This window comes from Rhagoletis zephyria, unplaced genomic scaffold (assembly GCF_001687245.7).
Source record: "Rhagoletis zephyria isolate East Lansing unplaced genomic scaffold, Rhagoletis_zephyria_1.1 Rzeph_scaffold_02718, whole genome shotgun sequence".
Taxonomy (NCBI): domain Eukaryota; kingdom Metazoa; phylum Arthropoda; class Insecta; order Diptera; family Tephritidae; genus Rhagoletis; species Rhagoletis zephyria.
In genome coordinates, this window is record NW_016159802.1 from 50,213 (window position 1) to 74,469 (window position 24,257).

Consider the following 24,257-nt stretch of genomic DNA (forward strand, 5'->3'; position numbering starts at 1 on the left):
AGTTTTATTAATGTTTGCATTTTATAAGTTAGTAATTTTATTTAAGCTTGCACGGTCTAGCAATTATTCATCTACTACCAACTGGGTGATCGAAAGGAGTGTCTTGCAATGACACTTTCTAACAAACTATGAAATACAAAAAAATGGTATATGTATTTATGAATTAAAATTGCCAACAACATTTGGTACACATCTCAATAGTTTAATACAAAATGTAATAGATTAACAATCTAACGAACGCACGAAGTGTCCAACAAGTAAGAAGTAGGGGGATCTTTAGGATCTTTCAATAACACCGTGTATGTGTCTATTTGTTCTAATGGCTTCCTCTTGGAGCATCTATTTGTCTCAAGCCAGCAACGCGGGCTACTAATTTCAAACGTCTCCGCCAATTGCGTGCAATTCGTGTAATACCTGAAAGTGGCAAAATTCATTTAAAAAATTCCAGTATTTTCGAAAATTATTTCTTCATTTACCTCCAATACGGTGGCCACACTCCACGCTTGTGTGCGACAAGAGTCGTGACAGTAAGCGCCATTATCGTTAGTGAGTTCGGGCAGTCCGCGCCAATGGGACGTGTGCAGCTCTTTGAAATGAGACCGCAAAATTGACCTGTGGTAGAGCGAAAAACGTTTTATGATCCATGCTTTCGAAAAGTCGTTAGACGTGTAGCAAAGTGTAAATAAAACCCAAGGCCTTTTGAAATTCCATTCCATCCCCCTTTTTGCCCCCATAAACTCACCAAGTCTCTGCGATTGTTGCATCCAAATAACCGCATTTCTTAGCAAATATCAGGCGTGCGCGCAAGTAGAACCCTATGGGCCATACCCATTCCGGGCCCTGATGATAATTGAATCCATGCGCCACCGTACAGTCATCAGCGTCATTTGAGTTGTCGTAATTTGCGCGATAATTCCAATCATCCGGATCGAGCGTTTTCATACCGAGTGGACCGAGAAGATGCTGGCGTGCTTGCTCCAGCGCTTTCCAAGCGTTTTGTGCATTGAAAAGTTCCGGTGCCACAACCATTGTTATGGGGAAGTTGCAACGCAACTGATAGTCGGTCCAAGCTTGCGAGGCGCCATACGAATCCTTGTAAATATTTTTCTTGTTCGCCATCATTGCCGTCTCCGTTTCCTGCACAAAGAAACATCGCTCGAAATTGTTTTGAATGCGATCAGCCCATTGTTTGTAGGTCCAAGTGGTTTTCTCACCTGAAAAATATGGGGATTGTAAAGTTTTCGTTTTCACTTATTTCTATACTCACCATTGGGCCCTTTGCGGTCCACGGATTTGTACTCGATTACACCCTTTTCGCTAAGCGCCTGCATAAAACGCAACACTGACATCTGAAGCCCCACTAATTCGACAGCGGAGCCGTCGCGTGGCGTGGCAGGCCGACCACGATTACCAGCCTTCTCCGACGAACCCATCTTGTCCATCCATGTGCCGCAGTTAGCAATGTTGCCGCCGAACACGAAGCCCGTCTCCGGATGCACACCAATGTTGTTGTTAAAACCTTGGTCCGTCATGTGCGCGTCAATCTCATAGCCCGCATTGCGTTCGCGATATTGCAGACCTTGGAAGTGCACCTGCAGTGCTTCTTGCATCACATCGATGAGCTTCTGATCGAATTTACCACGCGCATGCGGTTCACTGTCATCATAGGGGAAAATGCGCGAAACCATGTCATTGAGAATATCCCGGCCGTGTGGGACTTCATTGACATATTGTTTGATGGAGTTCAACCACCACCAGACGGCATCGCGGCAGTTAAAGCGCGGTTTCGTGCCATTGTCTAACAAATTAGGGATGAGACCATGTCGGAGACATTGGCCAAACCCGAGTATTATGTAGCGCGCTTCTTGGAAACGACCAGTCAGGTACATTATGCCACGCAAGGCAATGAAGGTGTCACGGCCCCAGCAACGCATGTAGCCGGTGGAAAAGTGCGGCAGACCTGTTTGAAAGTACGATCATAAAATGAATGATGAGGGATGCAAATTGAAGGTGTCAAGTTACCTGCTGAGAGGGTCACGCATATCTCCGGCGGTTGAGGTGTTACAGCCGGGCTAGGTGGCGGCAAGTTAGCAGACTTGCAGGCAGATAAGAATTGTAGCGTTGCCAAAGCCAGTGTTTGTGGAAAGTTGTGGCCGTCTCGAATGAATCTAACGAGAAGAAGAGAAGAGTCGAAAAATGAGGTTGACAGTGCTTTAAAGGCGGATGCATCGTTCTTGTTCTGAACTAAAGTTGAAGTTGAGTTAACAACTCAAACCGTTCAGAACTTTTCTCCACCCAGAGAGAGACCCAACAACAAATGGAAGAAAAGTTCTGAACTAGAACGATGAATCCGCCTTAAAAAGCAGATAAACAACAATCTTGGCAACCATGGGCCGATCCAGTGAAAAAATGTAAACAGGAGCTTTGGTAGTCGCCGAACTGAGTGACGCAGATTCGATCCCTTGTGCGAACCAAATTCAAAAATAGATCTTTTTTTTACTTTTCGTAGGGCCCTGCATTTGTGTTACAACACCTAGACGCGCGCCTCATATTTTAGAGGAAACTTGGCCAAACACCTAACAATTTTTTTTTTAATTTTTGTTTTTTGAGCCTTTTGCCATTAACGACACGATTATGTCGGTTACATATATACATAGATATGTACCTACATATTTATGAATTTCACTTACTCTGGCATCACTTGATAGGCGCGTCCCACCAGAGCTTCATATACGCCACTCACTATGGCGTCGAAGTAGCAAGGAATGAGGTAGCGTGGTATATTTTTCAGAGGTTCAAATATGGTCTTCAACCACTTCGAAAGTGCGGTGGTGCCCTCACGATGGCTCAGGCGGTCAGCCACATAATCTGCAGAAAAGAGGCAGCAGTTAACAAATAAAGTAACCTGGGCTCCAGTGTACACTATACCTACCCAACATCCAATTGCCATCTCGCAAATTATTGCACAAAGGATGCCCCAAATCATTGCGTGGTGAAATTTCCGTGAGAATAGAGATGAAACCCTGTAGGCCACAGTAAACTATGCGACCATAGTTAGGAATGTCATAGGCTGCGCCGCCGTAGCCGTGGTCACGTTCTTCCTCATCACAGGTGAAGAGAGCGCGGTTCAAGTCCACCAAGTCCAACTTGCCAATAATTTCACGCAGCTCGTCATATACCGGCCCGCTCTCGTATTGCAATGAAGTGACTAATCTTTGCAAATATTCGGCATGCGGTTTGGTTGGGTTGTGTAGTGATACCCTGCGGAGTAATGCATGTATGTATAGATTTCTTTTTCTGTGGTTCGCTAATGTCAAAAGTTACCTGACAGCCACTACCGAACCTGGGTAGAGGTNATTTAAGTCAACCAAGTCCAACTTGCCAATAATTTCACGCAGCTCGTCATATACCGGCCCGCTCTCGTATTGTAATGAAGTGACTAATCTTTGCAAATATTCGGCATGCGGTTTGGTTGGGTTGTGTAGTGATGCCCTGCGGAGTAATGCATGTATGTATAGATTTCTTTTTCTGTGGTCCGCTAATGTCAAAAGTTACCTGACAGCCACTACCGAACCTGGGTAGAGGTTTTCGAAATCCAATTGTGTGATGTTGCCGTCAACATGAGGCGTAGCACGGAAAATTTTCGACTTGTTTAAGGGTATATGTTCGCGCAGATTTAGCTGGAATTGTGAAAAACCATTGATGTAATTCGGATCCTTCTTGAAGGGTCCCGGCCGATCATATGGCTTGTCACTTATCATTGAAATATCCGCTTCGAGTATAATTTCGTTGAGTGTACCTTCGAAGCGCAGCGAGCGTACCCCGGTGGGTCCGGCGTTGGGATGTGGATAGCCGAAGGCGGTGTGTGCAACGAGTATGACACTTTCGTGCGTGGTTGGGGAATGACGTGTCACAGCGACAATATTTGGATCCATTTGGTCGACGTACACCTGATTGAAGCCCTCCTCGGCAAGCTGGCCGTGCAAAAGATTAAGGGCGCGCTTTGCGGAAATTATGCCCGATTTAAAGTCGACGCCCTTTCCCCACTCCTGGTACTGTCGCTCCTCATCAACGACGTGTATCTATAAGGATTTTATACGTTGTTAGGATTACTGAATGATATCATTAACCGCCTATTGATAAGTTTGACCGAAGTACTCACGTGATGAGGCACAAGTNGGTATCTATAAGGATTTGATTGTTGTTAGGATTACTGAATGATATCATTTACCGCCTATTGATAAGTTTGACCGAAGTACTCACGTGATGAGGCACAAGTTCATCATAGCCGCGATTGCTGCCAGTAGCGCAACAAGCCATTGATACCAATGCTGCTGAAGGCAATAGATCGTAAACGGAGCGCTTTTCCACCGGCGATGGATTATCGTGCGTTTGGTCCATGAATAGCGCATGCGCAACACTGGACGCCAGATCGCGCTTGGGATTGACATAGAAAGCACCAACTGGCTCGCCGCCATAGCGGTAGACCAATCGGCCCTCCTCGTGGGAGTCCCAGGCTGATAAGGCCTCACGTATCAACGAAGTAATACCCAAGCGATNGGGCAATAGATCGTAAACGGAACGCTTTTCCACCGGCGATGGATTATCGTGCGTTTGGTCCATGAATAGCGCATGCGCAACACTGGACGACAGATCGCGCTTGGGATTGACATAGAAAGCACCAACTGGCTCGCCGCCATAGCGGTAGACCAATCGACCCTCCTCGTGGGAATCCCAGGCTGATAAGGCCTCACGTATCAACGAAGTAATACCCAAGCGATTAACGAAGACATTGTCGGTGGCATCAGAGTTTGTGAATAGCTCAGCGACCACATACAAGTCTTGGTTAATAGCTCTTGCGGCGTCCAGCAGATATTCGGCAACATGAAGCGGTGTTGAGTGACAGTTGTCCAAACGCACGCCATCGAAAATTCTGGCCGTGGTCACCACGTACTCGGTCATGTGCTTCCATAAGTAGGGACTGTCTTCCGGTTTCTTGCCGTAGCGCAATTTGACGCTGTCGCCCCATGCAATCAGCTCGCGCTTCAGGTACACATTTCCGCGACCAGGTTGTTCCTCAGCAAAGTCGCGTAACGGGTCACTGTAGCCCATTACCCAGCCGTTGTGCGCTTGGAAGAATCTGCCCATGTCTCCATACATGCCTTCCTCGATTTCCTTGAGGGTTCTGCCAATGGCCATGGTTTGCGTGAAGTATTGCATAAAAAGCGGCTGCTTCTCGGAAATTTTGCGTACCAAAGGGCCATCCTCCTGCACGCGCTCATACCGCACGCCGGCCAAACAGTTTTCGATGGCATACCCGAGGTAGCCTTGTATCTCAGCGCGCACTTCATCGTTGAGCGTCTCCAAGCGGTGACGCAGGGTTTCAGCGCATTTACGGAAACGGGACTCTTCATCGAAGCAATCCCCATGGAAGGCATTGAAAATATCCAACGCCAAATTCAAGTCAATGGTTGCGCCTAAACGACGGTACTGTGGGTCTGTAATCAGTTGTATCTCATTGAAGCGTGATTCATCGGCAACATGTTTGGGGGGCGAACGTGTGCGCACTAGAGTCATGAATTCCTCCACGTATTTGACCACATTGCATTGGAAGAGCTCGTGGATATTTACTTTAGGCAAGTAAACATGATGCAACTGGTACTTGAGTGCCTGTAGGTGATCCTCGCGGTCAATCACTGCTGGTACGCCCACGTGTTCCAAATTACCGGCCGCTATATCGTCACCACACTTGGCAAGCAAAGCGTCGAACAAAAAGGCGGGACGCAGGTAAGAACTGGTGGCGCATGAGTAAGTGACATCGGGATGCTCGCGAACCCAATCCGATTCGTTGGCAGTGTGATTAAGCACAATGTCACAAATAGAGGCAATCTATGATGGAAAGAGTAGAATGTAAACACTTCGCTATGCCAAATTAGTTCTTAATCTCAAAACTTACGCCCCACTCTTGACGACACTTCTTGATCACCTTCTCCACGTCATCGAAACCGACGGTGCCACCTTTTTTCGCAACAAAGTGTGGGTTGACTTTCAATTGATCGCGCAGTGAGTAGGCCGAACGTGAGCCACCCAGCTCCTGGATGGGCGTGAAGTGTATGACATTGTAGCCAGATTCCTTGGCAACGCGTAACTTCGACTCCCAGGTGTTGATGGGACCCAATAACTTGGTCAGAACCGTTTGGCAGCGCACCGAGTTCAGCGGAATAATCTTTTGAGCGCCGGGCGGTCCGACTTGAAGGGTGGGCTCAACTTGTACGTAAAGCGCGCCGTCGGGTTCAGGACGAGTGCTGTAAATGTAAAAGGCAAATGGTTACTTTGTAGCTCTACATATCAGTTGATGAAATGATGGGCGCATCATCTAATGCAGTGAAAGTAACGCCGGAAATGCAATTATGAACGTAGGTACATATTTTAATTACCTCTCCTTGAACTGAAACCAGAATCGGAAGGTGCCCGAGAGCTCCACTTTAACCTGGCTGAATATGTCGGTATCCACAATATGAGCATATTTATTCAAGTTTGTGGTGAATGGCTTGCCGCTACGTGAGTGCCAGTCCAGAATACGATATTCGGTGCGAACAAACTTTTTACCTTCAAATAAAAATTACAAAAACTAAGGTGCTAACGTATCTTTAAGAAAAATCATCTGATAACTAACTAACTAATATCTTACCCTCAGCCGGGTAGTTGGTGTATAAAATAATTTCACGTCCCAAAAGAGAGGCGTCCCCATGCACCCTTAAAGTGGTGCCCCGTTTAATTCTGTAGAGGATATGCTCGGCATTCGTACCCTCAGCGATGGGTACGCTATGTATGTCAGACNATCCGATAACTAACGATCTTACCCTCAGCCGGGTAGTTGGTGTATAAAATAATTTCACGCCCCAAAAGAGAGGCGTCCCCATGCACCCTTAAAGTGGTGCCCCGTTTAATTCTGTAGAGGTTATGCTCGGCATTCGTACCCTCAGCGATGGGTACGCTATGTATGTCAGACGTTTTTGTCATTTCAAGGGCTTGCGGTTCCTCGGCCTCGACGGTTTCTGAATTGAGCTTTTGTAAGATTTTTATGGTTGTCTTTTCCTCGATTTCTGCTTCGGGCTCCAAAGTTAGTTCCAAAGGAAATTGCTCATTCAAGTTCAAATGTTCCGAAGAGATTTGTGTGAAATTGGATTTTTGCTCTGCTTCTGCTTCCGAGTTTGATTGAATTTCGGCAGTCTGTGTTGAGCTTAAACTTATCAGCTCTGAATTAGAATCCTGTGTGCAATTTTGTGCTTCTTGCTGTGCGCTGTGGTTTTTTGTTGCAGCGCAAGTGTCTCCCTCCCAGCTGGATATTATAATATCGGGTTTGGAATTCTCTACGACAGCTTCGTCTTCGTGTTTGGAAAGCTTTATGCTGTTGTCCTGGCAATGACTCTCGTGTGAGGTGGTTGGGGAATTTTTTGAATTAGATCCCTAAAATAAACGGCGGTAGAAGAACTTTAGCAATAAATATTCAAATGGTATTAGAAGAAGAGGGCATAAAATGACGAATTAACTGCAATATATGATGGATGAAGAGTTCTTTTACGAAATTCCAAGCGAGATTAGAACACCAGCGATACATACAAATACATATGTCTTCACTAAAGGACGAAAAGTTATTTACACCACACACATTAGTTTACGGTTAACAGAACACAACACGAATAATATGCATATCCCCACAAAAATCAAGCAATTTTAATGAATGTAATTAAAGCCACCACCTTTAATCCACCATAAGCACCCCGAGCATAGTAGCACTGGAATTAGTGCAATTGTAAATTTTCAATCCGATTTCACGGAAATTCAATTTAGGAACCCCCGCTCATTAGCCCTCCCTGTTTATTGGCACACGATTTTTTTTTTTGCACAATTACAATTCGCTCTAAAAAAAGTTTTTTGAATAAGTCGAGAATTTTAGGGTATTAGAACAATTTTATAAACAGTGTTTTAAAGGGTATATGGGTAAATGTAAAAAACAGGTAGCCTTTGTGTTATTTAGCTCTATTTTCATTGTTGTAAACTATGTCAAGCTGGTTGCTTTTGGATATAATTCACAGACGTATACTTGAGGCCCAAAAAAAAAAATTTTTGAATCAATTTCTTGCATAACTTTTGAGTTATCATCTTTCATTCAAAAAAATATTACAATCAAGTGAATTTTTTATGTAATTTTTAAGAGGTGAGAAATTAATTATCCGGCAGATTGTGCAATTCACTTCCGTGTGAATTTGAGTCAAGCCAAAAACATCTTAATTGCAGGCACATTTGGAAAATACGTCAAAAGGATCTAAATCTTTTTATAACTACTACTTAGGCCTTATAAAATTACAAATATGTACCTGTAAAATGCTTAAAAAAATTTTCACTAGAAGTGTAAAAACCCTGGGCTCGAATCGTCACATACGATATCGTACTACTCGTCACGTAAAAACGTTCTCTTTGTACCATTAAGCTCATACTGCCTGACGTATTACGTAATTTTCTTTGGTATCGTTTTCGATACGTGAACGCATGTTGCGATTCGAGCCCTGATTTACTACTTTTAATGTTGCTCCTTCTTGCAGTCAAAATATTTCGAGGGTGGTATCAAATCAAATTTTTTTCGACAAAGGTTCTGATAGTTGCTCTTACTTAATTGGAGCCTTCTAAATTCAATGGCGTCCCCAGTTTTGCCCGATTGGCTTCACTTGTCCAGATAGCGGTACTTGAAACTTTGCTTAAATTTTAACTATTTTATATTAAAAAACCGTTATGTGCAAACTTTTAGTAAAATAACTTCAAAACTGAGCGAGTTATTTATAAAACAGTTAAAACTTAAGTACCGTTATCTCGAAAACCGGAGCCAATCTGTTAAAACGGAGGATGCCATTGAATTTAGAACGTCCCAATTAAGTGAGTTCCAACTTTCAAAATCTTTGCTTAAAATTGACAACTTGCACAGCGTAATTTGAACCCAGCTAATTCTTTTGTTTTATATTCTAAATATCTCATCGTTTCATGTAAACTCAAAATACACCGTCACCCATTTTTGTTTGTTATTCTTTTACTTCGTTTTAAGGAACTTACTTCATTGCCAGCAATTTAAATTTTTATAATGGCCCAGTATTTATCAATTGGCCTGAGTAAAAGTGAAAATCTTCCAAATAATGATCAATATATGTATGTACATAGCTGAAAAAAAAAATCAAAATAGCGATTTTTAGCAATAGTTACCCTTTTGGTCAGCTGTTTAAGCTAAGTGACATTTTGACCCGTAAATCCACATTTCAGATTTAGTACAAAAATTTAAAAAATTCAACAAAATTTAACAATTGCAGCCAAAAATTTTAAACTTTTTATTCAGAAAATTTAGACCAATTTTAGGTATGTAGTTTTATAGCCTATTGAATTTAGTAGAAAATCGCGTTGATTTTTTTAGTATTTGTTTTTAGCTGACGGTGTTTTGACGCGATTTTCTAGCGTCTGTCTTGCTGGAATTTAATGGGCAATAAAACTGCATACCTAGAATTTTTCTAGAAACTCTGAATAAAAAGTTTAAAATTTTTGGGCGTAATTGTTCAAGTTTGTTGAATTTTTATAATTTTTGTACGAAGTTTGAAATGTGGATTTATGTATGTGGTGCAGGTTATGTAATATGCTAGAATTTTATCAAAAAATTATAGACATTAAATAAACAAAAGAAAAATAGCCAAAAATTACCAAAATGTTAACTTAATCAGCTGACCGCAAGTGTACAGTACAACCTCTATATATCTATCCTATACACATTCAGTGGTCGAAAAAATTATAGCCGCACCACATATGGACAAGTTTTAACATATTATTCTTTTGCTATTTAGTTTTAGTTATTTTTTTTTTTTTTTATAAAAATATAGTTCATTCTTTAATAAAACCCGTGTAAATCCAAGTTTCAAACTTTGTGAAATATTACAAAAAAAAAAAATTCAACAAACTTTAGATTTCTTAGAAAGATGTAGTTTCGCAGCCCACTGAATTCTAGTGGAATACAAATGGCTAAAAATTACCGTGGATTTTTTAAAATTTATTTGTCGCAGATATTAAGGTTTTCTTCCATATAAAAATAAATTGTGTTTATTCGTTATATGGAAGTAAATGGGACAAAAAAAAAGCTAAAAAATTAACGGTAATTTTTAGCCATTTTAAAGTTATACATTACTCTACTAGAATTCAATATACCACAAAACTGCATACTGAAAATCTTTCTAAGAAATCAAATTAAAAAGCTCGAAATTTTGACGAAAGTTTGTTAATTTTTATATTTATAAAAAATAACAAAAATGATAAATTGCTAAAACTTGTCAATATATGGTGGGGCTATAATTTTTTTTACCACTCTATGTACGAATACTTAGGGGAAGTATTGCAGCTTTCCTAATCACAGTTGTCGAATAAACCCGATCGAACTCGTCACTTAACCAGATGCTCACGATATTCACGATTTGCAGTTTTTTTTTTGTTTTACAGGAAAGCGTTCCAGGTGCCAAAAACCTATAAGTAAAAGCACTTTTGTGAGAGTATCTTGCACTCTCTCTCTCAGTAAGAAGTTGCATGTTTTAGTCCGAAGTTTTTCTTCCTGCAAGTTCATGAAAAGTGTCGAAACGATAGGCAGGGCTGCATTTGTAAACAAAACCAGAACGCAGAGAAAGCAAAGAATCTTTTATGTGTTAAAAGATGGAAGTAGTTACAGGAAAAGTGGTTTTTCGCGTTCCAGGTGACTTTTACTGTTTCGCTCTCGCTCCTCTCTTTCAAGAGAGTACTTTTGTTATTTGACAGTTTTAAAGGTTTCTAAACGAAGTTATCGGAACCCAACGATTATGTAGTTGAAGTCGGGATGTCTTGCATACAGGATTACTCATAATATTAGGGTGGACCTATATTGAAAAAATATACCGTTTTTTATTTCAAAATCAAAAAATATTTACAGTCAAGGTACATTGAACAGGTAGTATCAGTAGAGCAGCTGATTTGATTTATTTTCAAATTATTTGGTCTCGAAAATGTCAAATATTTTTAATTTTTTCTCACAAAAATTCTGAATTGTTAAAATCCATTTGCATGTGAAACCTTTTTCCATACAAAACAAGCGATTGAATAGCAGCTTTTGGAACGTTCGCCCAACTCGGCAGCACGACCGCTGATTACTGGGCCTTGCAAAGGATGGATCAATGCTTCGAGAAGCAAACAAATTTACTAGGAAAGAAAGTTGCATCAATTTTTATTTTTTCCAATTTCAATTTTTTATTTTTTATAATTTTTTGTATTTCACATGGCACGCTTTGATTTAGAAGAAAAAATTCAGAACAGTTTTTGACACTTTCGATACCAGAAGCAACAACAAAATACACGCAAATGTTGTTTTTGCTCTACTGATACTACCTGTTTAATGTGCCTTGGTTACAGTATTTTACATTTTCAAGAATTCTATACAATTTCTATGAAAAATTATTTTTGTTTTTTCATATAAGATACATGGAAAACTTTGAGCGCTTTGAGCGACCTCTAAATATTTTTTTGATTTCAAAATAAAAAGGATTGGGTAAAATTGTGCAGGGCGGGTGGTGAATTGACAGAATGAATAACATTTTAATGTAGTCCTCGATCGAAGTATGCAATTGAGGCAATTGTTCTAATGTTTCAATATTGCTGTACGTATCGTCGTTGTTGTATGCACATATATATATATATATATATATATATATATAGTACATATACTATACGCAAATAGCTTTACGCAATTTATCCAATTATGTTTTTTGTTTTGCTTTTAATTGAGCAGAAATCATTAAATTGACACACACAGAGCTGGTCTCAAGAGCATTTGGGGCAAATTTCAATGTCACATGAAATAAGGGAATGATTTTGAAATCGATCATCTTTACTAGGTTCCAGATGGCGGCGGCACAGCTACAAACTACTTGGCATTGACGCGCTTATTACATATTTGCGGTTAAGTTATGCACTCGGTTAATTACATACAAACACACATTACGCGTAGAGCAAGATTATTGACTTAGGCGCCACTTTTGGCTGTGGTTGGCGCTAGCCGCTGCACAGTGTGGAAAATAAACTTTTTTTGTAACAAAATCTAAAATCTCGAGGACGACAACGAACAGCTAGCGGAATAAATTTAACAGTATTTTAATGCTTTTGCGATGGAGAGTTTGGGAAAACTAGTTTCGTTGACCTTAAAATAACCTTCAAAACCAGGATTTTTAATTGTTTTCCTTATTTGAACTGAAAAGAGTATTCAATTAAATTTTTAAAAAGCTTTAGATTTGTATATAGTCACCTAAAATGCAAAAATCCGTGGATTACGGGTTGTCACGTGAATTACCAGAGGCCGTAACTACCAAAAAATCCAAAATTCACTTTTCGTTATCATGATGCCTTTCGTCTAATTACAAGTGCCAACATCGTTTTAAGCCAAAAAAAAAAAAACAACATGTAATGAACTTGTTAAAAAAAAGCTCCAAATTGTTTTACGTTTGTTCCGACCAAGAATATGGATTCCTTGACGCAAGAACAACAAAAGTACTTGTTTAAAACTTAAAAAACATCGACTCTTTTCTGGCGAAAGAGGAAAAAACAGAAAACCCTCTGTTTTTGAAGGTCGAGCAAATTTTTTATCCAATTAAACTATTTTGCCTGAATTCCTTATCTCAAAAACTTCAAAATACTCATACTGGATAAAAAAAAAAAAATAACCACATAACCAGACAGGTGTGAACATCCACATTGTTATCTAACTTTATTTTGCTTGCTGTTCTCGTTCTCGTTCTCGAGATATGAGATTTTGTCATAAAAACGTTCATTTTCCACACTGTGCGCCGTCTGTGTCGTAATTGCGGTTAACGGGACATTTTTCAAGCAAACATTATTTAGTTTAAAATAAATGGGTTAATTTGGAATTATTTTGATCCTTCTACGCTAGTTACCCAATGTAATTTATGTTTTTGCTCTGCGAGGAGGTTTTAACTTGTTTGGATGCCAGAAACTTACTGATCATAGACGACTATACATTTTGTTTTTTTTTTTAACTGCATGCACAATTGTTATTGAATATTTTTAGCCTTTTAGTTTGAAAGTGTCATAAGTCATTTCATGCCGTTTGATTTCAGTGATCATTTACCTGTATCTGAATGCGTCGATTATTCGTTCAACTTCATCAGCCAAACGCAAACAGTTTAGTGCCATTAGTTTATGACGTAGAACCATTTACAGCTGCATTCAGTTAGAAGTAACCAACCATTTAGCCACCAGAGGTAGAAAATGACTTATGTCACTTTCAAAACACACTGCTCATTTAGTAACACATTAAATCAACATCCCTTCACATTTCATAATTTTGCACATTATCTTATCAGTAAATAGAATGCATATATATGCACATAAAAAAGCGATGAAACGGTTTCGGTTAAATGCAACATTAAAGCTCAAACACGAATTGCTGATAGGACAGAAGCCGCCTCCACCCAATCAACACCACCAAACAAAAACTACATATACATATACATATACATATACATATACATATTCATATGCACTTCTAATCCAACACTTAATGGACTACGATCGTTTATAGACAGACGCGCACTGTACATTGTTCACAAAAAAAAAAGCCCATACCATTTTTCCCAAATATTTTATTTATTCTATTTATTTATGTATTTCTTCTCAACATATATTTACCTCACCACTGGCACTAGTTTTGTTCGCTTTATGTTTGTTTTTATTAGTAATATGAACATTTCCCATTTTTGCACTTGGATTTGCTGCGTTCAACACACCCGCAAGACCGACGTCCGCAACTGTTTCTGTCACCGGTATGGCGGGCGATTGTTGTTCATGGCCGCAATTGTTTTGATCGGGGGCTGCAATTCGTTGGCGCTTCGTGTCGGCGCCAGGCGCCACCGTCACAGCTTCGGCAGCACTTTGATTCCCCTCACTCTCACTAGCACTATTTTCACTGCCGCCGCCATTATCCGATTCGGTCGCTGAGCCTGACAACTCTTCTGCTGCGTTCTTACTAGCACCGCAGGCCCAAATGATACGTTGTCTATTGTTATTATTGTTCACGACATTGTTGACGTTGGCGTCTACGCCCGCGTCATCGCCAACGTCAATACCACGATCAGTAGTTAATTTCAAGTAGAAATCGACGATCCAGTGTATAAATTGCAAATTCCACATTGCCTGATACAGCGCGCTTAGCTGACGTCCAAGGTCTACGAAAAAGCGTCGAAAGCCTTCCATGCTTGCTTTCTCTGCACTTTGCTTATGAACACCTTAATCTCTGGAATCTATTAGATTTTTGCGGAATTTCGTTCGTTCGTTGTGACTCTGTGTTGTTGATGTGCTTACTAACTAAATGACTTTGTCAAAATTTAAATTTTTCGCTGGTTAAAATACTATGTAGAATATATATATGTACACGGCTTCATATACAGGGTAGGATCGATAGCAAGTGCTATGGATTACCAAAGCGATGAAAACGATTTATTCATTTATTTATAATTTTTTAATGTGTGAGTATGCGTATTTACATACACTAGTGAGCCGACATGGCGTTAAAACGCCCAAAATTAAATTTCTAAAACTTAAAAAATATTCCAAATTTTAGTCAGAGGTATAAGAGATTCGAGTGCCATATTTCATCAACCCCGTGCAGCCGTTTCTGAGTGAAGAGCAGTCTCGCATAGTACATGTTTTTATTTTCATCGAATTTCAAATCACCCTATACCGATGAAAAATGTTCTTAATTAAAAAACTAAAACTTTATCATACATCTACAGGGCCAAGGCCTCTGGTTTTAAATTCCTTTTCAAAAGTATTCTCAAAATAAAATCTTCTTAAATCTCTTTCGTCTGACATTGTGATATACATGTATTTCAATAAACTGATGAACTAATTCGAATTTGATTGTTCGAACAAATGGCAACCCTCCTAAATAAAGGTCAGGAATAAATCCCTTTCAAACCCATTTCGATTTATACCCATCTTTTAATAATTCATCCAACTTACTAAATAATTTGAATGTAACTTTTTAAGCACGTGGCAACTCTCTTCAATCATTTGAAATGTTCAAACCAAGGCACATTAAACAGGTAGTATCAGTAGAGCAAAAACAACATTTGCGTGTATTTTGTTGTTGCTTCTGGTATCGAAAGTGTCAAAAACTGTTCTGAATTTTTTCTTCTAAATCAAAGCGTGCCATGTGAAATACAAAAAATTATAAAAAATAAAAAATTGAAATTGGAAAAAATAAAAATTGATGCAACTTTCTTTCCTAGTAAATTTGTTTGCTTCTCGAAGCATTGATCCATCCTTTGCAAGGGCCAGTAATCAGCGGTTGTGCTGCTGAGTTGGGCGAACGTTCCAAAAGCTGCTATTCAATCGCTTGTTTTGTATGGAAAAAGGTTTCACATGCAAATGGATTTTAACAATTCAGAATTTTTGTGAGAAAAAATTAAAAATATTTGACATTTTCGAGACCAAATAATTTGAAAATAAATCAAATCAGCTGCTCTACTGATACTACCTGTTCAATGTACCTTGGTTCAAACTAAAGATTTCATAACATTCTTTTGCTTGCCTACGGTATTTTTATATTTCATATACCTTTTGAATTAGTTAATTGAGTTAGCCCTTTCAAACAGGTGGCAGCCCTCTTCAAAAGTATTTTCAAGCTTGATCACTGTTCAACTCTCCTTCGCTGGACAATGCGGTACATACTTTAACTAACTGATGAGTTAAGTCGAATTTTAATTTTCAAAAATGTGGCAACCCCGCTAAATACAGTTCAGAAATAATAATTTTTCAAGCCCCCTTTGATTGATACCCATATTTTAATATTGCATTTAACTTATAAAATAATTTGAATTTAACTTTTTAAACAGGTGGCAATCCTCCTCTAGTTCAGCTGAGAAACAGAGCTTTTCAAAATCATTTCGATTGATATCCAGTTTATAATAATTGATTTATTATTTTAAATAATTTGAATATAATTTTTTAAAAGGTGGCAACTCTTTTCAAAAAAGTAAAACCTTACTGCACATCTACAATCCAAGGCTTTTAGTTTGACGCCTAATTTTGGAAAATCGAACGAACGGTGCGGGTTTGATGGCATTGATTATTAAATCATTTGAATTTAATTTTTCAACAGGTGGCAACTTTTTTCGAAAAACTAAAACCAGATGGCACATCTACACTTGTCCTGTTTCAAAACGGTTCCCTCTTCTATTCCCAATTATCCCTTCTTCTAATGCCTAAGTATCGATATTTTAGTATGGATGGATAAGGGCTAGATGCCTGGAGCTTCCGGTGGGCAAATATCTTTTTTGGCACAAATGTCAGTTACGAAGGTTTGCAGAACCACGACGATACGTTGTTTTGTACTTTAAACGACGATATGTACACACATATGTACCTAACCGCGAAAATAACGTCAAGTTCTAAGCCAGCTCCGAGAGACCGATGAGTTTCCTGCGATAAGCTTTTGCATGACAGTAGCACGCTCGGAGGTTTGTCATTGTCTGTAGAAGACAAACGCTTTTAGGGAAACCATTTCTAGATAGATACTCCCTTAGCCATGAATCGAAGCTGTCTACAACCGGTTGCTGATGTGCACCACTAACTATTCAACTTCGTAGAACAACAGATAATACAGAGTCGAAATATATACATTTTTGTTAGTGTCGCATTAGCAGGTAGGAGATTTCTACAATGTCAAGTTGATGAAGATTTAGGACGAAACTTGTCGAGAGGTACAGTCCCCTCAAATCCTAGGCTACCTATTCATTGATGGCGTGTGAAGATATTGGTGAGTTTTTTTATAGTTGGTTAATTTTCCCGACAGGGTGAGAAGATAATAGGGTTGTTCGGGATCTTGTGCAAATACTCTTTGATTTACATTTGCATTTGCAATTTACAAACACACGAACTCGTAAAGAAATTTCTGTACGAAAAATAATGAAAATTCTGTAAAAATTCGGAAATATATTCTTCACATAGCACCATTACCCTGCAAACCATTTTTACAGAGTATTCTGAATCGTAAAGAATTTTTAAAGAATTCGGAAAGATCCCATCCGATTTTTTGCGGAATTTTCTAAAATTAAATAAATTACGCACACTTCTATTCTTTTACGAAATTTCGGAAGAAAATCGGTAAAGAAATGAAAATAATGCTGCTATGTGAAGAATTTCTTGCAGACTTTTTTCAGAATTTTTTTTTATTTTTCGTTCAGAAATTTCTTTACGAGTTCGTGTCAACCACTTCATATAATTTTCTTTGAAGATTCGGAAAAAAATCGTTACAGAAATCAGATACTCCTAAAAATTTCGTTAAGATTTCGGGAACTTTGGTTTGCAGGGTATTTTCATTGCTTCACAGATTTTCTTCCGAGATTTCGTAAAAGAATGGAAGTGTGCGTAATTTATTTCATTTTAGAAAATTCGGCAAAAAATCGAATTAAATCTTAACGAATTCGTTAAAATTTCTTTACAATGCAGAATACTCTGAAAAAATGGTTTGCAGGGTTACGAAATCTCGGAAGAAAATCTGTGAAGCAACGAAAATAATGGTGCTATGTGAAGAATATCTTTCAGAATTTTTCCAGAATTTTCTATATTTTTCGTACAGAAATTTCTTTACGAGTTCGTGTCAACCACTTCATATAATTTTCTTTGAAAGTTCGTAAAAAAATCGTTACAGAAATGAGATACTCCTAACGATTTCCTTAAACTTTGCTTTGCATGGTTGTTTGAAAAATGTTAAATTAAACAAAAAAAAACACTGGGATAATTTCAAAAAACGTACCAAGTATTGCAACAACTACCCTATACAGCCGAAAGGAATTGCCAATGCACTTAACCACTGACCTTTCCATTGAACTTGAGAATTAAAACTGACGTCATAGAACTATCCTCTCCGAAGCAAAGCTCACCAAACATTTGAGAGTACACAAAATGCAGGTATACATATGTGCATATGTATATATGTACATATAGTAGATATCGGTGTCATCAACAACATGCATGCGTATATGTACTATACATATGTATATGTAGTATGTATGTATGTATGCCTGCATACGTTTGTAATCAAAAAAGTTCAGCACTTTCACTTTCTTTCGGAAGCGTCGCTCACAGCGCGCCCATAGCAAATATTTTAGAGGGCAGTGAGTATGCCGAGAGTACATTGTTTGTACATACATACGCATGTACGTTGACCCACCAGAAGGTGTGTTTGCTTAGTATTCATTGCCTTTTGTAAAAATGGGCGATTTCCAAGCACTTGCCGGTACCCCGGTTCAAGACTTTGTACATATCCAACCATATTACATACATATACTATATGTATATATGTATGTAAGTATGTTTGTTAGGGCCAAATCTTGCAATAAATTATCTAGAGACTTGAAACTTCACAGGTGGCTCAGAACCCGATGACAATGCAATACGAAAGATGAATTATGTAATCCGATAGCGGACGCAGGAGTAGAGATATTTGGTAAACCAGTGTTTGTGCTCCGATTTCGTTCATATTTAGAAAGCTTGTTTTTAAAATATGTTTTTTTACTATAAACTTATTTATTTTTTATTTTTTGATGTTCATTAATTTTTTTTTTATATAAGAATAGCTTCATTATCTTACAGAAATCTTATACATACATATATCCAATTTCAAACTTTGTACAAAAATTAGAAAAAAACTTCCACAAAATTTCACTTAAATTCCAAGTTTTTTCATTGGACTTTGTTGAAATTTTTTTAATATGTAGTTTTATGGCTTAATACATTTTTAGTATGTATAATAAAGTGCAAGTTTGAAATAGCTAAAATATCGCTAGAATTAAATTTTTGTTTTATCATGCAACCGTTATATCAAGAAATAATGAACAAAAAAAATTAAAAGTTTCAAAAATTAACTCAAAAGCCAATGAACTGCATAGTTTGTAGCTTTGATCACTTGACTACTCGTTGAACGCTATCGAAAAATTCTTTCGCATTTACATAAATAAAATTCCTTGCCGATTAGAAAGTGCTGGCCTAATTTTGTTTACAAATTTTAGAATTTATTGCGCTTAACGCGATTAAACTTGATTTCCGACTGCCTCCAATGCCCAGCTTATCAGCGCTTGTGGCGATTTGATTAAATAATTTTCACCTTGTTTTCTTTTGGGTTTTGTTGGTTTTTTTCTGTAGTATTTAAAAACAAAAAATTAAGTTCATTTGGTCAAAAAGATGTATTTACATATGTATGTACGTGCGTATATGTTTTTACGTAGGTATGTAGGTGTATAAACATATTCAATTCGGTTGCACGATGTTAACGAAAAGCATAAGGAGCGCAAAAACAGCACTTTAAACGTACCGCGTATTTATTTAGCAAATTTTTTTTTTGTATTATTTTAGTTATATGTACATACATATTATGTATATAAATAGAAAATACTTTTAATTCAGTAGCAAATGTCACTGCACTTTTCTGGCGAGACGCACAGACATAGGTATGTATGTATATTTCGCAACATTTCACACAGTTCGCAAACTTCCTTTTGCGATTTCGAGATTCACTATATGTATGCCCACACACTTACTTCTCTTTCTCTTTTAAAATATTTTTATAAAAATTTTTTTATTTCTCCACGGGCTTTTTTCTTCACAACTAAACTAAAATGTTTATGCAATGCACTCATTCAACCAAGTACCGCATGTTTAGTAAAAAAATTTATGTATATATGTACATATTTTTGTTTTAAAATAAAAATGTATGCAAGCGGAACGATTACTTTACCCAAAAAAATTTGTGACTTAACTGACTTCTTGTGTTGGCTTATTGGCTGGCACAGCGGCGAAAAACTGCCTGTGCGTACTACAATAAAATTTACTCTGTAAAAATTCACAACTTCAAGGTGACCTCTTTGAATAGAATCGCCGCACAGCTGATAGCTGATTACCTCCGCCGACTGCTCGACTGTTGTTTGCCCGTATGCCTGCCTGGCTGGTGGCGCTGCAATCGCTGTTGATGGCCTGTAGTGGCTGTGAAGTGTTGTTGTTTGGGGTGTGCGCCAGCTCGCCTCACATGTAGCCAAAACACGGTATGAGTACACATCAGCAACTAGCTCTCCCCATTCGTGTGCTCGTGATACAAAAGTATGTATGTATATACATACATACATATATACATACAACGAGTTTTGTTGCTGGATGGAGAAAAGCCGGTCCACGTTTTATTTGGTGGTAGTTTGTTTACATCGCTGATGTGAGTGTGTGGGTTTGCCGGCAACAAATCGGGTATACTTTTTCTTGTATATGCATTAGGGCTGAAATAATCCTGAACCCTTAAAGAAATATTTAAATTCCTTAAAGAAATATGATTTTATGAACTAAAAACAGCTTAAAATAACTTCTTCAAAAGGCCTTCGAAGAAGGTTCTACAAAGCCCTTCTTTAAGCTCTTCTTTGAGTAGCGAAAGCAGAAGCCCTTCAATTTGTGCCACTCCGTATAAAAAAGGAAGGAGAAAGGAATGCCTTTCGAAAAGGTCTTTTGGAAGAGATTTAGTATGTGTGACCCCTCAACCGTGTACCTGTTCAGGAACTTGCACTTTTTTAGCATTTGCTTGAAGATACAAAATTAGATTTTAACCAAATAAACTAAACAGAAATAAGGTAAACTCACCACATATTAGAAAACATGTTTCATTATCGATTTTCAACTACTAATGATTTTTTTCCAAAACAAAAATGTGTTCGCATTTTCATCAACTTTTACACTTTATCCTCTTTTTTCTGATGACCTGTAAAATATTTCAGTAATATTCATATTTTACGTAGTTGTATTAATAGTTATATTAGTTAATTTGTATACTTTATTCGTCGAAAACTTTCTACTCGATACGACTCGACTCTCGAAAAACGACTTGCACTCGACACGACACTCTCAATTAGGCTGAATATATTTGGCCGCTGAAATAAAACGAATTTAAAATTAAGAAATAAATTTGGAGAAACGAATGAAAACAGAGAAGGAATTTGGTCACAACTACCATCAATTAGGACATGCCATGACACCACCTACCCAACTGTAAGTCCAGGCCTTTACCGAAGAGTTCTATATTAGTTATTCGTGTCGAGTCACGACTTGCCGCCACCTTTGAAATGAAAATCTTCGCTTGTAAATAAGCATTATACTTGCTAGTTCTTTTCATGTATGCTTTGGGTGCAACAGGGTCAGCTTGCTCATCAGCATGATGGTAAGCTACTTAATATTGATCTTTAGGTGACATCAGATGGTGTCCTGTGCCCTGTCTAGCAGCTTTGAAGTTTCTACCAGCCGCTGGCGACCATACAGGCTTGGCATAATTTACAACGCTTGTAGTGCCACCGACCGAATGCTTAAGTTCAGCTTAATCTCCTTCGTCCTTACCACCTGGAATGTCGAAGCTGACTTCGTAGGTTAGATTACGCATAGTAGAGAAGCTAGAAAGGTCTGAGAAATAACCATTCGCTATGAAACACAAGTCATCAGTGTCCCAGTGCCGGACCCAAGCTGTTTTGAACAGTGCCTGGAGTTAATACCTATAGGAACAGCGGAATCTATGCACAAAAACGAATTCAGCGAAATATTTCTTTGTGTCAGTAATTAAAAGAACGGCTACATTTTCCAATTGTGACATAAATCTTAATTCCACTCTTTATTCCTTTCTGCTACAAGTTGTGTTTATAATAATAGCTCCTTGAAGCTTGCGTATATGTCTTATGTATCGTATCAATAGATATACTATAGTTTTTGAGTCTACATACATATCGCAAACGTTCTTCAAAAGTATAGTTTATTAATTCAATATTTACTTTCTATCAAAAGCAGAAACAGTTTAATTGCAATTTGTTGCAAAAAACGACTGTAGTCTCTCTTGCTCGTTCCACTAACGATTAATTAATAAACTGTATGATCTATAAAAAATCTATAACTTAATACATTTTGGAAAACGTTGGCAATACGTACCCATACATATATGTATATATGCATGTATGTATGTAGTTTTTTTTTGTGTATGCTAAAATGTATATATTTTTTGTAACATTTGCTTTTATTGAACTATATTTTTTTATAATTAAATACTTAAATGGTAAGATGTTGGTTGGCACCCAACGCACTCGAATATTTTTCACCAAACATTTTATTTAACTTTTAGTGAAAAAAAAACGTCAACAATAAACTAAATTAACGGTATAATTGTTATTGTTATTTTTACTTTTTGAATTAGGCGACTAAATACATAGATACATATATAAACATTTAGGCTCACTCGATTCTTAGGCATCGTTGCGAATCATTTGCAGTTAAATACTACAATATTATATACATACATACACAAAAATATAAGTCAACTCACAATATAATAGTTATTACTCTAAGAATATTTGGCTAAATAGTTTTATATGTACATATGTATATGTTTGCATGTAAGTGTAATTGAAAATTTGAAAAAATATATCCTTGTATATATGTATATATGTAAAGCACCAGCGCTAGCACTATTCATTTACAGAAAACATATGTAGGCGAATTTGCTATCTAAAAAATAAAAGGTATTGTGACAATTTCGCTGAACACTATTTGCGCTTCGCGCGCTCTTCCTAAGTTGGCTACGTGATTGTGAACCTTCTTTTTGCGACGTTTTTGCCTGCTTTGCTGCGAAGATTTTAAACACACACAGCCTAACTCCTATTTACCAATTTCAAGTAGACATCCCACACGACCGCCGTCAGTCGGCAGGTGAACAGAGGCCCTAATGTTGCTCTCATTTGTGTACAGTGAATACTAACGGTGCGGATTCATCCTCCTGCAAGTGCTCAGCGAGTATAATTTTGTTTGCGGTGCGCGTCGGCACTTGGCTCTCGATATCCTCGTAGTCCACCGAGGAAGAGCGCACTAATTTGAATTGTGACCCCTTGTTGTCGTTCTTTGTGATGACCAGCGAGGCAGGACGCGGACCTGACACCGGAAAGTATAAAATATAAAGTTAAATATTCGTATGGAAACTTTTTTTTTTTTTTTACAAAATGTTCTCATTAGTACCTGTTGTCGTTTTACTAGGCCGACGCTCCAGCGTCGTCGAACCGCTTGATGGCAACGTTGAGGCAGACGATGACAGCGACGAGGCTTTCTCGGAGATGTATTCTAGATTTGAAGTCATTTGCAACTTATTGCCGCTGCTCTTCTGGCTGCCCGGTTTGATGCTGACTCGCTTATCAGTTTTCACGCTGTTCTGGTGTTTCAGTATGGAGTCGCGTCGTTGTGCGATTGGTGACGCTGGCGGCATTGTGGCGTTATTAGGCATTTGCAGCTCAGAATCTATGAATATAATTAAAGGTAGGCATGCATACGTACAGTAGATAAATTAAGTATGTGTCCAAGTAGGCATTCTTAAAACTAAAATTTGCAAATCATTTCTAACACACAGAATGTTTTTGAAAATAAAGTTTTAGATATGAAAGGTTTCACAAGCATAATCAGAGTTGATGCCTAACGGAGACCATTCTAAAAACTTGAAAAATGCCAAATTCTACGGCGATTTTAACATAATAAGTTTAAGAGCCATTAATTTTAAAAGTAATCTTAATTCTAAGAACCAACAGCAAGTGTTATTTACAAACACAGTGTGTACATATAACTCTCATTTTTTAAACCCTTTCCGCATTCTGTGTACTTTTGTAACCGGCAAATTTTGTTACCATCTCATAAGCTGGTAACAAAGTATTGCCCCGTGAAATATGCAATGCCAGAATTTCCACAATTCTTCATAGCTGAATTGCTGAATGTTTTAACTGCATTACCAACGTACCTAGAATCGCGGTGACAAGAGCTGGTAACATTTTTTGGTAATAAAATTTTCCAGTTACAAAATTTTCGGTAACATGCAGAATAGACCTGTAAATGGTTCGTAATTTTCCAACGTTTCCATTCGCTTTAACTACTTCGTTCGATTTCGTCTCGCTTCTTTTAGAATTTTTCTTATTTTTTTTTTTTTAATTCACCTTATAAAATGGCTGGATTTGTTCGAGTTAAATTAGGTTTATTGATAATTTAGATAACGATTACAGCTGCTAGTTTCCGCTAGTCAAGGGCCAGATCCCTCTATGGACTAAAAAAATATAAAAATTTATTTTTTTTTTCATTTAGTACCC

General features: G+C 37.9%; 2 protein-coding genes across 2 annotated transcripts; both read right to left on the minus strand.

Moving 5' to 3' along the window:
* Positions 1-2: 2 nt before the first annotated feature.
* On the minus strand, positions 3-20,018 carry LOC108367530 (glycogen debranching enzyme). The gene is made up of 16 exons (XM_017622159.1): positions 19,862-20,018; positions 13,753-14,427; positions 7,006-7,470; positions 6,692-6,833; positions 6,438-6,609; positions 5,957-6,305; positions 4,773-5,889; positions 4,264-4,550; positions 3,556-4,082; positions 2,933-3,261; positions 2,691-2,868; positions 2,023-2,168; positions 1,268-1,960; positions 743-1,214; positions 477-612; positions 3-414 (listed from the first exon to the last, which is right to left on the minus strand). Exons 2-16 carry the CDS (start codon positions 14,314-14,316, stop codon positions 376-378), a joined length of 5,616 nt encoding a protein of 1,871 aa, XP_017477648.1. The 5' UTR covers positions 14,317-14,427; positions 19,862-20,018; the 3' UTR covers positions 3-375.
* A 1,703-nt stretch (positions 20,019-21,721) lies between these two features.
* On the minus strand, positions 21,722-23,561 carry LOC108367534 (uncharacterized). The gene is made up of 2 exons (XM_017622166.1): positions 23,149-23,561; positions 21,722-23,064 (listed from the first exon to the last, which is right to left on the minus strand). Exons 1-2 carry the CDS (start codon positions 23,408-23,410, stop codon positions 22,871-22,873), a joined length of 456 nt encoding a protein of 151 aa, XP_017477655.1. The 5' UTR covers positions 23,411-23,561; the 3' UTR covers positions 21,722-22,870.
* Between the last annotated feature and the right edge of the window lie 696 nt (positions 23,562-24,257).